This window comes from Anopheles maculipalpis, chromosome 2RL, assembly GCF_943734695.1.
Source record: "Anopheles maculipalpis chromosome 2RL, idAnoMacuDA_375_x, whole genome shotgun sequence".
In the NCBI taxonomy this organism is placed as follows: Eukaryota; Metazoa; Arthropoda; class Insecta; order Diptera; family Culicidae; genus Anopheles; species Anopheles maculipalpis.
This window is the reverse complement of record NC_064871.1, coordinates 60,953,377-60,971,524: the sequence shown is the minus strand read 5'-3', so window position 1 is coordinate 60,971,524 and position 18,148 is coordinate 60,953,377. Positions and strand designations below refer to the sequence as shown.

General features: G+C 39.3%; 2 protein-coding genes across 2 annotated transcripts; both read left to right on the top strand.

Annotated features, from left to right (window-relative positions):
- Positions 1-3,834: 3,834 nt before the first annotated feature.
- LOC126559663 (uncharacterized) lies at positions 3,835-13,903 on the top strand. The gene is made up of 11 exons (XM_050215834.1): positions 3,835-4,693; positions 6,011-6,424; positions 6,559-6,962; positions 7,146-7,370; positions 9,775-10,155; positions 10,240-10,393; positions 10,607-11,086; positions 11,735-12,267; positions 12,346-12,879; positions 12,947-13,195; positions 13,553-13,903. The coding sequence occupies exons 1-11, from the start codon at positions 3,835-3,837 to the stop codon at positions 13,793-13,795; spliced, it is 4,476 nt and encodes a 1,491-aa protein (XP_050071791.1). The 3' UTR covers positions 13,796-13,903.
- A 63-nt stretch (positions 13,904-13,966) lies between these two features.
- LOC126567324 (putative protein TPRXL) lies at positions 13,967-14,710 on the top strand. Its single transcript, XM_050223553.1, has one exon. It carries the CDS (start codon positions 13,967-13,969, stop codon positions 14,708-14,710), a length of 744 nt encoding a protein of 247 aa, XP_050079510.1.
- The last annotated feature ends 3,438 nt before the right edge of the window (positions 14,711-18,148 follow it).

Genomic DNA, 18,148 nt, shown 5'->3' with positions numbered 1-18,148 from the left:
TTTACCGTTCACAGGAAAGAGAAATTACATCGAGAAACACGCCTATGCTCGAGGTAGTGGCCAATGTTTACATGAAACCTGTTTCAACATCGTACTAAAATTCTTTCTACTTTGTTTATGTGACCGGGGTGTACGGGTGGGAAATAAATTTAATAGGTTGAGTGAGCTCAACACAATTTGAAACATGTTCATAATAAGTATGAATAGTATAATATAAAGCATAAAATGTTCTCTATCCAAAATGTTCTTATGTTGTATAATACGATGTTAGTGCATCATGCATAGAGGTACTTCAAACCATCCTATCATCATCATCATCATCATCATCACCATCAACGGCTCTGATATGTGTCGGACTATCTATTTTTAGTTGGTAAGATTCCAACAATAAGAGAACTCCTTTGTTGATTGTATCATCTGAGCGTAATGAGATTTTACTAAAGATATAAAAGTTATTATCAACTTTAAATAACATTTAATTCGATTACCAATTCGCGGTGCTATTTTTCTGTTGGTTTTTTTTTTTGGCAAACGCCTTTAAATAATTATAATTTGATTGATTTTTCGCACTAATAACTTTGTATTTATTTATGTTTCAGATACTAAAATGTAAAATCTAGTAATGAGTTAACATGATTTGAAATACGAATAATTCGAACCTGTGAAAATAAATTCTATTTGATTTAAAAGTCAAATTAAAAACCATTCCACAGTGTATAAGCTTGTTGCTGCTCTAGTCGAGCATCATTAAACTCGATTTAAATTTTCTAATAACAGCACCTTAACTGCTGTTGGCTTTTCAAACTAACAAAAGCTAGCAAAGGAAGATTGTTGCCTCACATATGGTTTCGTCTGTAATGCTTATTTTATGCGTTCCGTCCAGCGCTACGCAATGCGTGCGCTCTATATTTCGCTCTTCTAAACATCCTCAACAGCAGACCCGAAATTAGTCTCCCGGCTGTCGTCAGCCTATGAAGACCAATCAGATTAAGCATGTGTAGCGCGTGCTGTTGCTTTACTTACAGTTTGTGCTGTAAAAGTTTTGTGTTAGTATAAGTGTACAACCTTTTTATCACATAATCAGTTCAAGCATGAAAATGATAAGGGTGTCAAAAACTGAAACTTAAATGCACGACAAGTGTCTAGTGAATGTAGAGTCATTCTATAGTGTATTTGTAATACAAGCAAAAAGCTTTTTCCAAGAAGGTTATGAATTCTTCCAAGTGTAAAAGGTGTTTTATTAGCGTATAGTGAATCTGCTTTGCGATTTGTTATGTGCCAAATGAGCTGTGATATAGCCTTATTGGATTTTAGTATGGATCTTACAGGGTTATAAGAAATGCACCGTTTATGAGACAATATATGATGAATGAGTAGAACGTGCAAACGAATTTGGTGTTGTATTTTAGCTCGCGTCTACTACACTCAGTGGAATGTAATTGGCAATTGTGCTGATATCATAGATATGATACAAATGCTTCTATATTGTGCTGTGTATGAATATCAGTTACAGAAGATTATAACTTATTCGTCTGCAGCAGCTAATTAGTTATCTGGCTATGAGAAAATTTGAAATCCAGACAACCTAAAAATAGCCCGGTTCTGTTCACTAGTGTACATCGTAAGCTATACTTGCTATGTTGCAGAGTGTCTTAATGTGATGGCAGAATGCATGAGGAGGCAATAGTTACATTGGTTTTTGTGTTACGTTGTGTTTTAAGTGTTAAAAACCTCATTATTTTGTTACAGTGATAGGTATTACAAAAGTGCACATCGCAACAATTTCCATTTTTTCCAAATATTTGGCTAAAAAAAAAGCCAGAAACCAAACAGAAATAGCATTTCTTTGTTTTCAGTAATTTAGACCAACTGGCACGAGTTACAAGCATTAGTTATCGCAAATATTAAAGTGAAACAAAAAACTTTTCTATTCCGAATTTTACACATAAAATCGAAGATCGAACGCAGTAAAAACTAGTGCTGAATTCGTCTATGGGACGTTCAAAGATAAGAGGTGTACTTGTCTGTAAACACAATCACCGAATACGCCCTAGGTTTAACTGTTTTTTTTTTCGAACGAACTCGACATAACTGTTCCTCCGATGTCAAACTCTTTTTCATCGTCGTCCTCGGAGGCGACATCTCCATCTTCTGGAGACGAATCTTCACATTCGTCCGCTTGTGAAGAGGAGGATATGGATATGGATACCAGCTTTGAAGCTTGCAAAACGACACACAACAATCGCGAAACATTACCATGCGCTACATCAAATACAACTTCAGCGAACAGTTCGTCAAAATTGTTGCGAAATGCATCGAACAAACAGGATGTGGAGAATAGCAGTCGAATACCGCTGCGATTACACGAGGCCTCTTCAAGTGTTGTTCAAGGTAAGAGGAGTAAGTGAACTCAAAAAGAAAAGAAAACAAAATAATTCGCGACGAAAAAACACATTATTTTGCACTAATTTACGTGATACGTAAGGAAAATAAATGTCTGTACAAGTCTGACAAGAAATATGCGTGGAATTTTAAGCTGATGCTCAAGCAGTCTTTCACACCGCATATCGAATCCCTTCCGGACCTTCTCCCAATCTGCCGACACATGAATATCTCCATCTAGGGGTAATCTACGAGGGTAATTTATGTGAAGTGAGCCAAAAATCGCAGACTCAACCCTCTCGAAGCTTTGTAGTGCCAAAGAAGCAGGGGAAAATTGTGCGTCACAAAATGAAAATAAAAGTATCGCAACTATTTGCTAAACCAATCCAACGCATGTTTCACGCAGAACGCCGTCATCAATGGGAAATGAACGTTTGAACGCATACGCTCGTATAGGCGTATAGTATGCTTCTTCTTATACAAACAACCCCAATGTAAACCATTGGAATGTATTTAGAGAAAACATCTGCTCAATCTAGTTGATCCTAAGTCGTCTCCGCCGTTTTACCATCAGCGCAGATGTATTAATATCACGAGCCAGCCAGCCAGCCAGTCAGCGTAGCCGGCTTAATGATGTAGTGGAACACCCAATGCTCACGGCCAACGGAAGAGATGGGGACTTTTTACTCTCTTTCTCGTGGAAACTACACATTGACTCATCCGACGGTTCTCTGTTTACCCACTAATACCTAGAGCTAATATCTTTCGTTTGAAAACGTATTGTGACACATACAAACGTTTACGGGTGCAATAACAGAGCGAATGCATGGTGGCGTTTGAACGCATATTCAGTTGCGTACTACTACATTAAATCATCACGATTATACAAATCATGCTCGTAGAATCGTCGTGGTGGTGTTAGTATTCGAACGGTCAGACAGTCGTATCGTCGTGCTTCATTCATTCGGAACCGTAGATCGCGAGTAGATAGACGGATCGGTTATTTCTGTCGCTGACAGTGGTCATAAATGTGGGCGCCTTAGTGTATTATTTTACAAAATATTTGTTTTTTTTTTTTTGCGAATGTTCGATGTGCGAAAATGTGGTTCATGTTTCAATTTATGCATGATAAAGTGAGGCGACAAATCAAAATGCGTGCGTTTTAAGAGAAGCTGGGCTGGGTTGTATTGTGAATCATACGTGTTCCTCACCTGCTTTGAAGTGTGTATTGAAATTGTTACTGATAACAGTACAAGACGTTATCTTTGATTCAATGAGTAACGCATTTTGAACCGATTTAAAAAAATATATACAATCAATTTGTTAGAATTCAATTTCTTTTGAGCATCATCAAGATCTTTTACGATGGCCTGAGAGATAATGTGTTGTGAATATTTTGTGCAAAAGTAATAACTGTGAACGAAAACAATATTTAACGTTGGTTCAGATCCGATGGAGAATAAAAAAGATATGTGCAACGAGAATAACTCATCAGCAACAGGACATCCTGCAGATTTACTGCCAGTCTCGCAGCCCTTCTCCTCATCACGATCACGGTGTCATCCCGTAATATGTGACGTGACGCGCCTTGAAACCATCCGTGAGCGCAATAGCGTCTACAGTGAGGATGGCGAGTTCATTGACTTGCCTCTGCCACCCGTTCCAAACGGCTCAAATGCAGCGAAGGGCGAAGTTTCGGCTGCACAGTACGGCAAACATGACAGTCGTGGGAAGGGTTCCGACATCCCATCGGAAGCAAATGCATATTTGCAATCACGGCTGCATGATTTTGAAGAAGCAGAAGACGTTGCGACAAGCGCCGGAGATGGAATTAAGAAATCAATACGATCGCTTGCGATTGATTGCGATTCTGATGTCAGTTGTGCTGCTGGTGATCTGACTAAAGCAAGTAAAACACTGTTACTTTTAATGGAAGAAGAGATAAAGTCAATCGATAGCAGCACGGCATCAAATACGCTGAACAAAAGCTCGTGGAGTGTAGCATCGGTTGGTTCGACCGGTGGCGAATACTCAAACGGAGATTACAAACCTGGCTGTAGCTCCGAAAGCAATGACAGTAGCGACCAACCGGAGGAGGATGATTATGGCGAACATTCGTCTGGATACCGGGATAAGTCTCCATTTCTTCGCTCAATATCCCTATCACCAGTGGAGCGTCGCTTTCGTAAACTGTCCACTACTCGCGAGCGCCGACGTCGATCTGGCTCTACTGCTGGTTCTGGTCAACCATCCCGAACCGGCGAAGGGTGGAGACGCCAACGATCAATGCCGGGTGCTGCTCATGACGCAGGTGAACAAGAAAGATAATGTTATGTGATGTCTTGTTAATGTTTAGCCTGTTTTACTGACGAAATGAACCATAGCGCAATTAAAATACTTGCTGTAAATTCGGTCTTTGAATGTCCCAGAGTAAGGGTGCTGATTTGGTGATGCTTATAGAATAATGTCACGCCAAAAATAGATTTTTATTTGGGGAGAATTCGTTTCTTGTGCGCGTGCTCTAGTAGTATATCACTGCTACGATCTTTAGTTGTAACCTTGCATGTCAGAATTTTGCAATTCCTTCCAACGCGTAGTCTGTGGTTCGAGTTTAAACGGAGCACGTGACCACGTAGAAAGAGTGTGTGTACTCACAGAGTTTGTAAACATGGTTTATGATGACTCGTGGCTTCACTTTGGAAGCATACACTTGACTATCGCCGAGTGGCATGGAAACTTTAAGGGTAATTTCAAACAGCGTCACATTTTCAGTTGCACACGAATTGCACTTTGAGTGGTAATTGATAATAATTAGTTTGCTAACATTTTGAAGAAAGGTCATGATTGATAGACGAATAGATGGGCGAACGTTATAGAGATTGGATTAGTTTAAAAACGCATGATTGGATGAAGGGAAATAAAATCTGACCATGACCATGAAGTATTCTGAATTATTTTGAATTCTGCTATGAATGGCCTAATATATTCTCTCATACCTAGTATTTGTAAATTCATTCGTCACAAGGGGTCCTTCCACTTGAAGACCGGTGCCACACCAACGAGTCGCCCAATTTGCGATACTTAATAATTTTATTTGTATTATTTATTTACATTGATTATTACGGTCCCGTGCCGTATTGTCACCACCGCTTGTGTTGAATAGATTTTCACATATTGATAGTAAAATAGTAATTGTTGTTCCAGTGTGTCTTGATGAATTTTTTGTCGAAGTTCAACTAAAGCAATACTCTTGTTGGTTTAATTAGTTGCACTAGGAATCACATGCTATGGTCATATTGATAAAAAGATACTTCAGAAAAAATCTGTTCTTGTTGACTTCACTAGACCTACTTCTTCCAAGTAATTGGATAGTCAGTTATTCCTATGTACCAGAATGTACCAGATGGGATTCGAAACTTTGTCGTGCAAAGTGAAAGACTGCTGCCGCTAACTATCGGTCCCCAAAATTATCTTACGTAAGAATCTTTTGCAAAATAACAAGCGTAACATTGGAGTACTTTGAAAAAATGGGAAGACTTCGCTGGACACGTTCAAGACGAACATATTGATGAGAATTCGATTTTTTTTTTTGTATCAATCTTTTCATGCATGATGTACAATATCGTAGAAGATTCTACTTGCTGTGATGATGACTTTACTTGGGTGTATTCCCATGATCGAGCCGAAGCACCAAAGGCGTCTGTTGAATCTGATCGACGATCGGTTTCGCAAACGAAACCCGCGACCCGATCGGTTCCACGTGATCAACGCAGCCTAGAAATGTCACTTCAGAAAAAGCAGCAATGTCAATCGACCGAATCTACTTCTACTACTCTTGGCATAGGTGAGGTTGTTCCTAGTGGAAAACCACCCAGACCTTCACGAGAAACGGGCAGTTTAGATCGGCGACGAAACTTAAGCGCAACTCGTCACGAGCGAGATGGTAAAAGTCGTAGCACACATTCGCTCAAAGAAAAATCATCATCGTCTGAGCTCCACAAACATGACTCTATGTCAAGCAATCTTAGTTTAAATTCCAAAGGTGAGCCACCACACTGTTTGAAACCAACCCCTTTTGCATGGCTGCACTCGAATGCATAGTATCGTTTAGAAGTGCGGTTGCGTGTATTCTAATGATGTTTAACTATCTTCTACGTTGTTTTTTTCTAAACGAAGATCACCTTTACGATTCAGGTAGCTTTAATAACTACAACAGTAGTGGTAGTGGAAGCCAACATCAGTACCATTCTTGTCCACCACCCCATGCGCACAACCCTCGTATGAGTCCTGGCATTTGGGAGCCACCACCACCACCTCCTCTATCACCGTGGGATCCTCATTACTACTGGAACCAACCGCACCATCACCACCATCATCAAAGCAGAGAAGAGCTAAGGTTGATCGACTACCATCGACGACAGCAGGAACTGTACCACCAGCATGGAGGAAACAGTGTCTTAGGCAGTACGCAAGATTTATCCTGCTCTAGCAGCTGCTGTAGTCGGAACTATTACCATTATCCACCAGTACCACCATGCTGTCCAATGGACCATCGATCACAATGGACCAACGATTTGCAGGTTTGAAGAAGCGAATTTAGAGAAAAAAACGTAACATAAACGTAAATCATTATAAAATCAGTATTTCATTGAACCATGCACTAAAGAATATCTAGGAATAAAGAAAACTACATAACAAAACTTTATAAAAAAGAATAACACTATAATATAATGTAATGTTTCCGTTTTTCTTGTCATCAACAGCGTCAAGATACCGATGAAAGGCTGCGACGATTACAAAAGGATAAAGAGTCACTTGCACTGCAGGTCAAAACCCTTACCGAGCAAATGCAATCGCAATCCGCCAAGCTCAGTGAACTAGAAAACATGATAAAAGAGAAGAATCAGCTACTGTCGAACGCGGAAGATCTTCTCCAGCGAGTAAGCGTATTTGCAAAAACAGTTGGCATCCAGATTGACAAACAAAAAGTACCGCGATATTTTACATTTTTTTTCTTATTTGTTCTGAGCATATAGTATGTTATCTCTCACTTTTGTCTATTTCTTCTAACTCTATCGTAATGTTCTTTTAAATTATTATCGTTCGGAAACAACGTTTGCAAATGTATTGTGTATTAGATTCGTGATCTTTTCGACTCCATTGAACTGAACTTGTTTACCAATTGTTTCAAAAGTTGTTTTACACTAAATTTGGTCACTCTATATTGGCGTTCAGTTTTGTACCAAATTTTTAAAGAAAACATAGTTCAATGGACACATTTCTTTGCATTTTCATCCAATTTTATAACGTTGTATGCAGATTTTCTAACTATCCTGACTGTCTTAAATCCCTCTTTCTACTTCCCATGATTTGTTCGATAATGATCATTTCCTATCGCTCATTGTAATGTGTGTTCATCACATTATAGCGTTGCTTGTTTTTATGAATACACAGCAAATAGAGTTGTATGCTACACCGCTACACATGTCAAGCAACAAACAGTTTTAATATTATTATGTATTCCACTATACCATTGCTAAAACTGATATAGATAGGGTTATATTGCCTGCGTTCTATCGAAATACAACTTTTATGTCAAATTTATCCATATTCTCTGTCGAATGTCGATCGGGTCGATCAAAATAACACACCAGTAAAATACGTAATCGTTGCCAAGTGTTTGTCAGTTGGGTTGCCAAAATGCGGTTTATATTATGTATGAATGAAACAAATGTTTTTGTTTGGTACTTGTGGTTACTGTTTAACTATTGCATTCATTGTGTGTGTTGGTGGGTTTCTTTTTTTTAATCTATTTACTCCATAAATCTCCTACTGTGAAACGGCGCTATTGGTTTTGTGGCTTGTTAGTTAATAATTGAACATGTGCTAATTATTAGATTCCATCATATGCGACTGAAACTGTTATATATGCCTATAACTGTTTTATTTTTGAGCAAATTTGAAGATGTATTTTTTATTTTTTTGGTAATGGAATAATTTACATTGTTTTTGTTTTACTTATTTTGCCATGCTAAATCAGTTCTGAACTGAATGTTTGTGTTTGTGATTTGTTTTTCATTGTGGCTAAAATGAAAGATCGATCTCTCGATATTAATCTTAAGTTACTTAGCGCCTCTATTTATCATGACGTTTACTGAATCGCTGAGGGTTTTAAACATGGGGTGGTGAATGAGATTAAAAATGAATTGCTCCAAAAACTTCCTGCAAACTCATTGTGTAAAACTAGTACTTCTTTTGATAGCATCTTCGGTTAACAACACACTATTGTGACACATTCATTTTATATATGAGTAGCGCAATGGTTTAATTAAGGGTTATAGAATCTTTAACAATCTATGAATCTTTTAATAATGGATTATGGTATAAAAATCATTCCATGGACTGACATATTAATCTTTTCAACCTTTTCAACCTTAACCTAATGAATTAACGATTACATCCAGTAGCGTGTTCAAGACGTAACGTATTAAAAGGAACTGGCAATAGAATAAGCTTTCCAGCAATCTCGTGATTGAGCCTGTTGATGGTTTGTGCATTATCTATATATTTGCACAACTTATTTGTATGGTGACTAAGAAATAATAAAGCTTTCAAAGATAAAGTTGCGTAAGATTGTAACAGTCAGAAATGTTGATTTAACAGTCATTTCCACTTTTTGGATTAACACTAGAAGATGTTTTTTTTTTTTAAATTCATATACGGTCTTGCTTTCTGGCAGATGTTTTCGATAAACAAATAATCATGTTCGATAAATTACAGAAATAACAGACTGCAGATGTACATAGGGAAAATAAAGTAACAGTAATATAATATTAGCAATACGACCTTGGTCGTTCTTTATGAATAAAGATTTTCTGCAAAATAATCGACTAGAATGGTAATCCATGTAAAAAATATCTTTACAGAATGCTTAAGATAAAAGTGAGCTACAGGGTAGTTTAACTTTTTAATCCGTTATTAATTTTAATATTAAGCTTCTTTACTATTTGAAGTGATTTTCATTAATCGAACTTGGTTTTTATCGCGTGTAGAGTGTATGTTGAAAGATTTGAACGACTAATAGACCAGTCTGTTCCCTGGCAATCGCAACAATTTTTTTTTTCAATGGATATGGAAATCTGTTCAATCATGGGTTGGTTCATAATCTTGATCTAAGTTTTCAAATATTACTAACATTTTCTTTCTTTCATCGCCTAACCTGATATGCCTTTTATAACATAAGCAGTGCTTTTTTTCATAACGGCTTTTTCCGTTTCCTTAACTCCGGATATTATTCATTTGTACACTGCGTACTAAATAATTGCTAATGGTCCACAAGGGATAATTTACACATTTTTTTTCTTTGTGCCTTATTTTTTGGTATGATTGAAGGAAATGCTTTCACGATCTTCACTTGAAACACAGAAACTCGAGCTTATGTCAGCGATGAGCGAACTCAAACTCCAGCAAGCTGCCCTGGAGAGGGAAAATCTCGAACTGCGTACCAATTTTGTAACAAGTACCGTAGGATCAGCCGCATTGATAAATGGTGGACTTACCAATGGAAATGGAGGTGGCAGCGCAATGATAACAAATGTGCTTAATAACAATAGCATTACGTCTAGTTTGCTCCGAAGACCCCAGATTATTACGAATACCAGAATGGTAGGCATGTCACCCTCAACGCCTGGAGCATCACTGATCTCATCTCCAATACATCATGGCAGTCACGGTAGTTTACCGCAAACAGCAATAAGCCCTATCACTCCGAAGGTAAGCAATGCAGCAAAAAAAAAAAAAAAATTGTCGCTAGAATTGTCGCTAAATACGTTGTGCCTGCCTCATTTGCATTTTCAGACCCCACCGGCATCTTATCGACAGCGCATCGATGTTCATTACAGTAGTCTTCCACGGCAAGCTTTTGCTACCACCTTATCGACAGTGAGCACATCCAGCGGTTCTTCGACGACCACCGACAGTAATGCCAACCCCAAACGAAACGTAGCTTTTGGTAAATGCTTGCTGCCTTCATTAGAAAATTATTTCCAAGACTCTTATGCAGCATCAAACCATGCAGCAGAATCGTTATGTGCACAGATTGCTGATGCAAAACAAAAACCGGAACATAAGTCAGATAGAAACTCGCTGCCCTTAGCCGTAGAGTTTGTAAATGATGCTCCGTCCGGCAATGTTGATGATAAAAAAATCCAAACTTTCGCTTTAGGTAATATGCAGTCTAGCAAAAAACCCACTCTACCAAAGAGTGGAATTACAGCGTCAACCTCGATGAATGCTCTCTTGCTAGCTGCGGCCTTGCAACGGTCTGAATCCAATCTAAAAACTATGAAATCATCATCAGCATCTGCACAAGAGCTTGCATTCGACTCTGGCGCACGCACTGACCAGGGTGATGTTGTAGCACGAACGAAGAGTGAAGTGCATCGTTTAGATAATGAGCTTCGGCAGCAGGAACGCGCAAATACTGAGCCTCCATCGCCAGCATTATTAGATGACGAAGCGAGAGCATCATCATGCATTGCCGATGAAGCTGCACCGAACGAAACCATGACAAACTGCGACACGGCATTGACATCCGATACGCTGCAACGATTAAAATTGCCACGTTTTGATTCAAAGCCCACCGCCGCTAAACCCCGACGCGACGAAATCGATAAACTGCGAGGATTTTCTGTACCAAACCTAGGTTTTATTTTGTATCCTTTTTCAATGCCTGTGTCGGCGTTTTTTATGTGTTTGCGCTTACTGTTCAAATCTGTTGTTTTCAATTGTTTCGTTTTCGGTGTGTTTATTTCGCTCGTTTGGTGTTTTCCAAACCCCCATAATGAACTAATAATAAATCGCGATAGTTCATCACTGATCACTGAGGAAGCATCATGCATCAATAACACACACATATTAAAACTTACTACTAAAACAATGATCCGTATTGCTAGACTCCAAACCAAAATAAGTGTGCTTCGAAAATTAGACACGTGATGTGCGTACGTGTTGTTGTTTAACCTGCTACACATTGATCGAGCTATGTGTGCATAATAATACCGTTATAAATGGGTTTTCAACCCATTGTTGCTTTCTTTTACGTTTCACTTGTTCCGTTGCAAACAAGTTTACTTAATTTCAAATGCATACACCTTTGTCAGTTTTGAAAATCTGACAATTGGAGCTGTAGGAGATCACTACATAAAAAATGTGTTCTTGTTGTAATGATAATTGATCTGATCAGAGCTATATTAACCATTCATTAATCTATATTGTTCGATTTATTATGTTGATTGTGCGATAAGATTGTACTAATATCTTTACAATTTTGCTTCAACCCTCGTCATTGTAGCTGAAACAGAAAATCGAGACATCGGAAGTGTTGACCAAACGGAAGGTGTTCTACCAACCCGTAGCTTCACACCCCAACCATCGCCCTCACCTTCGATGAGCAACAAATTGAAAAACATATTTGGTAAGATCAAACGAAGCAACAGCGGAACGTTGGACGATATGACCTCGTCGGATGGGGAATTCAAACGTGGTGGAGTCCGGGCAACTGCTGGTGCCCGTCTAGGATGGAGCGGACCGTCTCAGTATCGCAAGCCTGACAAACCCTTTAATGAGTGGGATTTGGATGCAGTTTGCCTATGGTTTGACCATCTTGGCTTAAGCATGTACGAAGAAGATCTGCGAAGGTGGCTTAAGCTGAGCTCGGTACCCGGAAGTGAATTGATGAAAGCATCTCCAGTAGATTTTGAAAAAGAACTCCCACTGCGGAATCCATTGCATCGGAAAAAGATAGTGCTGGCTATTGCAGACATTTCGGGAACTGCGAACGACGATGAGCTGTTCAAATGTGCTGGCAAGCTGGATGCATCATGGGTAAAAATTGCACCGAAGCTTTTCCGTCGCATATGTTTTTTTTTCTGATTTATTAAAATTGTCTTTTACCTACTTTAGGTTCAGCGCTGGTTAGACGATGTTGGTATGCCGCAGTACAAGGAAACATTTATAGCAGCACGCATGGATGGTCGCATGCTCCATAAGCTTACGATGGACGATTTGGTTCATTTGCAAATGTCGTCCTGCCTGCATGTGGCTAGCATTCGGCGCGGCATACAGCTTATGCGTAGTGAAAAATGGCATCCTGACTGTCTCATTCGTCGTCCGATGCAGTTAGACCTAAATGCCAAAGACGATGTACGGTTGTGGACAGCGCAAAGAGTGCACGAGTGGTTGAGGGCAGTCGATCTGGCTGAATACGCACCGAACTTGCGTGGCTCGGGCGTGCATGGTGCGCTTATGATATTTGAAGTAAAGTTTACGGCCGAACTTTTCGCTGACTTGCTAAACATACCCACCAGCAAGACGTTGTTACGGCGTCATTTGGCCACACACTTTAAGGATTTGCTGGGACGCGATATCATACAGGTGAAACGCGAAGCAGAAAATACCCTCGGTTTCCAACCGTTGACCATTTCCGCTAAGATAAAGGTATGTATTAAAGAGCGCTTAAATGTGGAAGTTTAATGCAATGATTGAACGAAATTTTCATTTTCAGACTCCAAAAAAGTCTCAATTCTCGTTGAAACGTAAGAAAAGCAACAAAGGTAGCCAGCTGGGTGGAGATGAATGGAGCGATTATGTGTGCCCGATGGGTGGCTCAGGTCAGGAACATTTAGTGCCAGCATCTTCTTCTTTGGCTTATGCTGCAACTAGCACCAATCCAAGCGGCAACACTCCAAGTGCCGCTTCTGCCTTTACTTCAAACGCTTCTTCTGCTAACACTAATATTGTCACTAGCATTGGCGTAAGTTGTATCTTCTGACTAACGATATTTCTATTATGTTTTTTCTTTGTCTAGCTTTGTACTATTCTCTGTAACTCGTTTATATTTGTGGTTATGTTATCATCTTGTAAGGTTTATGTTTGTGTGTACGTATAAAAATCATTTTCACCATTGCTCATTCCAATTTTTAAGTAATGCAGTGAATGGTATAAAAGCATGTTTGCTTGACATTTTTTTACCCAGTCTTATACTTGATGCTTCAAATCATTTGTGTATGTGAGTGTTTTAGTAGTTAATTTGTAACTTGTCCATAGAATATCTGTCCAAAACGAACACTGCGATACATGATTCTCATAGAAATATCTTCCACTCCAACAGATGACGAAGGATCCCTCAACGGCACCAATTGCCTGTCTAGACAGCACACCCAACATCACCACCAGCACAACTACTTCCGGAGTCGGGTCGGAGCATGCTTCACTTCAACGTCAGCCGTCGAGTAGCAGCTCGCAGCAAATGACATCGGCGTCGATAATTAACAATGGCATTGTGGGAAGTGGTGGCGGCGGAGGTAACGATTCGCCGATATCGGCACGCAGTTCCACTACTTCAACCTCCTAGCAGCGGCTGTTTTCCTGTTCCGTTTCGTCGACCGCTTCCTCGCCCGTTCTCAGCAACTTGCTAACGAACAACAATCGTTCCGCAGCGTCCGATAACGACAATAATCCAGCTGGTCCAAGCTTTACCGGTAATGTCATTGCATCCTTCTCGCCAGTGAAGGATGTTTATCACATGAGCTCGGTCAACTACTCTACTTACTCTTCCTCGTCGTCGCTGGTATCGAACAACTCTTCGAAAAAACAACACTCATCGACCGTGACGCTGATCGGAAGAAAATTGGCAGACGTTACATCGCCATCAAACGGAACTGGTGGCAGCCAGCAGCAGCAGCAGCAGCAGCGAGCAAACGATCGAGCCCCAATTGAAAACGATGCATCCAACATTCCAGTGCAGCGTTCGTCTTCGTTCAATTCGGCTTGTACGGTACCGTTGAGCGTTAGCAAAACGATGCAGGTAAAGAATTCCGCTTCATTCAGCAACTGTTCGATTCTGGCAAAAGTGGCTAAAAAGAGCTCGGTCTTGACGAGTTTGACCACAAATCCGCTGCTTAAGTTTACTTCCAATTCGGCTACAAACTTGTTGAAGCAGCAAACCGTACACGTGTCCTCGAGTTCGGCCAACTCCATTTCCTACCAAAGCAATATAACGGAAACACTTGCAAATGCGGGCAGTAATAATCACGTGCATCAGGCTCACGCGCGATGCAAATCGTCCTCTACCGGTGGCAGCCTTTCATCCTCCACCGGTCAGCTACCATCACCTTCAATGACTTCCCTTTCGTCCACCACATCAACCGTGGCGAATGGGCCCACCAGTAGCATTAGCAGTCCCATTTCGCTTAATCAATCGACCAGTACGACAGCTCTTTCGCTGGCTCAATTCAAAAGTAATAGTATCGTTGATTATTACGTTTAACTAGCGCGTGATGTAGTATTTTTCCTGTCACGTAACTACAAAATTTCTATTACTCTCACACAAACACACACTCATGCATCTGTATCTAAATTGAAGTACCTAATATCCACTATGCGGTTTATCGAACTTTGTACATGAAACAGTTGCACCATGGGTTGGATATTTTGATATAACATTACACACAGAGCTATGGAATAATGCAAGCATAATCAATGCGAATCTTTAAAAAATGTAGCGCACGTTTAGTGATTCGAAACCATTTAAATACAACACACGCTACGACGTTGTCATAATGTTTAACTATCTCTACATCATTGGAAGCCTACGGTATGAGGCTTTCAGAAACCATATTTGCATTATAAGTAGTGGACAGGAAAGTACTCTGCTGTGTATGTGGTGGATGTAAATGAAACTACTATGGACCAAATTTATTGTAGACGCAACTGTCTTCGAGCTGAGGGACGAAAATTATTTTCAAAAATTATAGATTAGAAATGATATCACCGAGCACCCCATCCCGTTTGATGAGTTTGACGCTCGGTTCTGATTAAATACTCTAACGTATCATACACATGCAATCACAGGGTAATTGAAGAAGGTTTCTGGATTATACAACATACTGTTACATTTTTAAGATAAACCAAGACCATAAAAAAATATGAGAAACAAAAAACTGATGGTATAGTATGGTAATCACATCCATAAGATACTATTAACGTTAGAGGCGGTACATTCGAAGCATTGTTGAAGCAATGTATGTTACACACAGTTGAAAGCCAAAGACAATAATCAGCCCCTTGCCAAGGGCCCAAGCAGAGCAAGATCCGACATACGACACTTAATAGCACACATATCTTCAAGGGTCTGCGCGCACTATTGTCTCCCAATGTTTGCTTAATGGTTAGGTCGTAACAAGATGACCCGGAGCGCAGGTTTTGATAGCACATTTTGCAGCTAACCTTCCAATGTTTGTGAATTGCCTGGAAACTTTCCGTTTAATTTTAATGAATCGTTTTGATTTTAACACTATTTTTCATCCAAATGTTACAGCCAGACAAACAAACAGGGCTCTACACCATAAGCAAACAACCAACCATGCAAGTTGTTACCATTTTCATTAAACGCTTTTCGACAGACAAAACCTTATCGATCAGTTCTTCTATCAAATTACATTAGAGCAGTTTATTATTGTATGCGATAGTAGACAGCGACTAAAAGATATTATAGACGCGGGCTTTCTCGAAAAAGATTCATTTTGTGAATATACAAGCATTGAACTAAATAGTATTCGATGGGATTTCAAATGAATTTGCCTAACTTCATAGTTTACATCAGCGAAAAATAGTATGCATTATTAATAGGAAAATTTTAGATAAAACAATTTTTTTATTAGACCATTATCGAATTGGCAAATGAAATTATTATACCCGATAATGTTGATGCGACATTTTGCAGCATAAAAGTACACAATTTACATAAATTAGATATCCAAAGGGATGAAGAGACAGAGCGAGATTCTGTGTACGCGCACATCGATTGGCACACACAGTAAATCGATTTTTAAATTTTGTTTTATTTGTGCGGTAGACAAACGCGGTAGTAAATATAGGCTGCTAACTTATGTCTATACTTAATTTCCATTTATATGGTTATCAAAACGTTTGCTTGAAAGAATATTATCCTGAAAAAAACATGCGGAACAGACCGAAAAACAAACACGAAATGCCACCTAACAATTCGATAGCGAACGATAAAATAACGTAGCAACGCGAAACTTACAAACAATGATAATATTGCAAGTAATAATTACAGTACTATAAGCATACAAACGATACAAAATAAGCGTTACACGCATCCGTAGTTTGAGAGTTAAAAGTGCAGTAACATAAACCACCTTTAAAAAAACAGTTGAATAGTGTGAATTTGTGGCGAAAAGTCTGCTGTTGTTCAAATGTGTACACAGCATCGTACCGCGAATTGTTTTTTTGCATGAATAACATGCCACAATTGACATAAAATGTTAATAAAGTGATTTATTGGATACATAACTGTATGGCATTATTATATTCACAATACATGTTGACGATATGGACTAGACCTGGGTGCGTTGTTCTCTCCTTGTGGAGTAGTACATCAAATGTAACATATATACGGTTTAGAGTATTGACAGATTGAGAACAACTTTAACTTTGAGCGAGGAGTAAATTGTGCGTTATAGACCAGGATTTTCACATCAGACTTAAGGTGACCTGCTGTCAAAATAAGGATGTGAATCTGGCCAGTTGTTACCCAGAGGTCCTCCCGCTGTGAACTCTGTATTCGTGCGAAATGTAATCTAGCATAGAGGAATCTCGAAAAACCACTCGTTAGCTCAAGAATCATAGAACCATAGAAGAACAATAATTACGGTGTAGCTCTCGAACAACAAATTCGTCAACTTATTATTGAGACATTGGAAAACGGACTAATGCCTTGTGATTGAAACCTGTGCAAAAGGCATTCAACGCAGTGAGCTGTCATCAAATGCCGGTTAAGGAAACCAGACATGCCCAAGATGGATTGAAAACTATCAGCGCCGATTGTTGCCACCAAGACCATGATTTTCTTCAAGACAATCTGGCCCTAGAGCATGCAAGACTCGATGGTGGAAACTTAGAGGAACCTCTTCTGTAAATCAATAAAAGATTGGATTGAGGCTCTTCTATGTTTTAGAAGCTTAAATTTGATCAACCCTGCTAACAAACATCGATTTAGGCGGAGATGAGGTACTGATAGGTAATCGCACTTTTGAAGCTTTCCAAAGCTTAACCTATCTGGAGTCAAAAGTCAACGTCGCGTAACGGATAAAATAAGACTGCATTCGACCTTTATAGACACTGGTCAAATCTGACGAACTCCTTTTTGCCGCATTCGATAGGAACATGAAGAATTTTTGCTCAAGCTACCGCTACAATGGCGTGCTGTAGAAAGATCTTAACATCGTGAAACGAAATAGACTCGACCGGACTCGACCGAAAATATTCACTCACCTATGGCTTTCCTGAAAATTGGCTTAAAATACAAATTTTCAAACTATCGTTTTGTTATTTTCGTTTGCACACTGAAGTTAAAACACGCCTTCCTTTACTACACAGGGTTAAAAATTAAAGAATATTGAGAAGAACAAAATGAAACAATAGCATTGGCTTTATTTGTGGTTAGCAACGCATCACCCAGCGCTCTAGGGTTAATAAAAAAAATAATAAGGGTTAATAAAATAAAATAAAGCATCAACGCATGCTTTGATTATTCGGAAGAAGCTTGGACATTTGATGTGCGGCCGTTTTGAGTTACTATTTTGGCAAAATACACAACGGTTGTGTTGAAATTAACATGTGTATCGTCCTTTAGAAATACAGTTTGTATGATTTAAACAAAATTCTAAACCTGAGAAAAAAC